This window comes from Fukomys damarensis, unplaced genomic scaffold (assembly GCF_012274545.1).
Source record: "Fukomys damarensis isolate Sample0158 unplaced genomic scaffold, DMR_v1.0_HiC HiC_scaffold_28, whole genome shotgun sequence".
NCBI lineage: Eukaryota > Metazoa > Chordata > Mammalia > Rodentia > Bathyergidae > Fukomys > Fukomys damarensis.
The window spans coordinates 9,902,050-9,904,510 of record NW_022900940.1 but is presented as its reverse complement, the minus strand read 5'-3'; the positions used below and the strand labels follow the sequence as shown (position 1 = coordinate 9,904,510).

The 2,461-nt window shown below is 32.4% G+C and overlaps 1 protein-coding gene across 7 annotated transcripts in view; it reads right to left on the bottom strand.

Annotated features, from left to right (window-relative positions):
• Window positions 1-2,461, bottom strand: part of Cntn6 (contactin 6) — a 291,448-nt gene that overhangs the window by 239,591 nt on the left and 49,396 nt on the right. For all 7 annotated transcript variants that reach the window (XM_033757030.1, XM_033757032.1, XM_033757034.1 and 4 more), the window contains exon 2: window positions 2,208-2,334. In XM_033757030.1, the coding sequence (XP_033612921.1) occupies window positions 2,208-2,262 (55 nt within the window). In that variant the 5' untranslated portion in view covers window positions 2,263-2,334. The remainder of the gene's footprint in view (window positions 1-2,207; window positions 2,335-2,461) is intronic.

Here is a 2,461-nt window from a genome sequence, read left to right as displayed (position 1 = left end):
CAACATAATATTATAAACTAACATAGTATTTGGAAGTAGGAAAATACCATGAAATCTTCTAATAAAGCAAATAGGTTTAAAGCAATGTTCTCTTGTGTAAAATATTATCTGGAGCTTTTTATCTGGGGCAATGATTAGCTTACATTATCTTATTTAAATAGCTGTGGCCTGAAAATTTTGACTCTATTCTTTCACAATGAAATTATGCACCAAGGATATATGATTATTTCTTCCTTTAGAATAATGTAAATGGCAGGTTGAATCATACTCAATTGAGATAAATAAAAGTTAACAGAAGAGGTGGAGTATTTCTCAGATTTCATATGTATTCTGAGAATGATAATTTTTTTTAAAATTTAACATAAAATGTCTTTAAAATATTTTATGTTCATTTAACAGACACATCTAAAGGGCAAAATGTTAATGTTAAATTTTGGCAGAAAGCTGAAATTTAAAAGCAGGCATAGAATTCTTATTCATACATGTATAATTTGGGGACATTTTTATGATTCTGCTCTGCCTTTTCTTAAATCTATTACAAAAAAAGAAGACATTATTATTTAACTCGAAATCTTTATGACACAGAGTTAGACATGATGTAAATCAAAACAACGTAATAACTCAGGATACATATTACCATAGTACTTCTAGCCTCTGGATTCTCTAGTGGTAAAAATACCCTTGCATGGTGTTCTGATTCTTCTGATTGATTTCTGAATATTTTAGCACTTTCATATGTTTATATCTCTTAGGATTGTTAGTAAATATATGTCTCTTACAATTATTCTGCTTCTGGTTTGTGAGTTATTATTTTTATCCCTGTAGTTGTCCCAATATATTGCTGCTTTTTTACAAATATATGAAAATCTGAAGTGTCAATACTAACTTCTCATGAGCCAAGGATTTAGCTCAATGGTGCTGCCACCTACCTCGCAAGTGCAAATTCCCAAGTTTGATCCCCAGTACCAAAAAAAAAAAAAAAAAAAAAAGTAATCTCTCATCACACAGGGAGAAGCAAAGGGAAATTATTGTCCATGTTCTGTAACAATTTAAGACAGGTAAGCTTGAAAATTAAGAATAGAACTGTATTATCTGAATGACAATGGTTGGTTATTTACAAAAGCAGTTACTATTACTCCCTTTACTATCTGTGTACCCCTTCATGGTGTAACTGTTGCTGTTTTACCAGGAGATGGAGAATATTTCCACATCCATTTAGGCCAGGTGGGTCTTAGGACTTTCAGTGGTCAAAAAGTGAGATAGAAATGACACAGCAGTGGTTCCAAGCCTTGGCATCAAGAGACACTGAATTCATTCTTGGATTTCTGGAACCCTAAGGAGCTGTCCTATAAAACAACTCAGACTCACAAAGGATGAATGGCATTTGAATCAGTCACAGCAGCCCAATTGTCTCTGCTGTGCATATTCCGGTTAGATCTCTCATAACCCTAGCTAACCACAGAGGAAGGGCACCTGAGCAAAACCCAGTCCCAGCTGAGCACAGCCTAAATTACCAGAGCACAGGCCTGTCACTTAAATATATGGTTATTTGTTATTCTGATCGACTCTGATTAGAAAATAGTTTATTCAAAGCAAAAGTTAGTGGATACATAGCTATTGCTATATTAATTGAAAGAGCCTCCGTTTAGTAACTGCAAAGGAAAGAACAAATTTCTAAGGTCATTTTAAGTTCTGGGGTAACACTCTACGCCAGGGGTGGTGAACCTTTCAGAGCTTTTCAGTGATACTAAAAGCCCACTGAGGCACCCATGGCATAGGTTCGCCACCACTGTTCTATACCATTTTCGCCTGTATTTCAACGTGGCATTTTGATACAATAAGTTCTAAATTCTGAATATATTTCCATTTTACGTTTTTAAAGATGTCACTAAAAATTAAATTTATAAAGAACAAATCTTCAGTTTACTGATTATAAAATCATTTCATCACAATTTTACTCTTTGTCATGTTTGACTATTTATAAATACAATAATGTTTGCTTCAGATGAAAGTAGTATTTGATGTATTTTTAAGGATGGGACTTTCTCTATATTTATCATAAATATATATTGATAGCCTTCAAAAGTCTATCACTTAGTCATTCAAATAACACAGACATTGTGCACTTTAAAGTTATTTCGCCTCAAGAAAGAAATACAATGCCAATATATTTATCAAGCTAAATTCATAATAATAGAACACTTTACCTGCACAAGAGTTTATGAGTGGCAGCAGAATTATCAGTTTCCATAGCAACCTCATCTCCACTTTATGAGGTCAAAAATTTCTTCCATATAATCAGCAGAAATAAAAAGTCTATCCTCTAGTCTGAATCTGAAAGAAAAAAAATTTTCATGAAATCACAAATTTATCCACACCAGTATTTTAATTATGTATTTATTATTAGGAATCAATTCAATTTAACATTAGAATATCATTAAAATAAAGCAACCTAAATGAA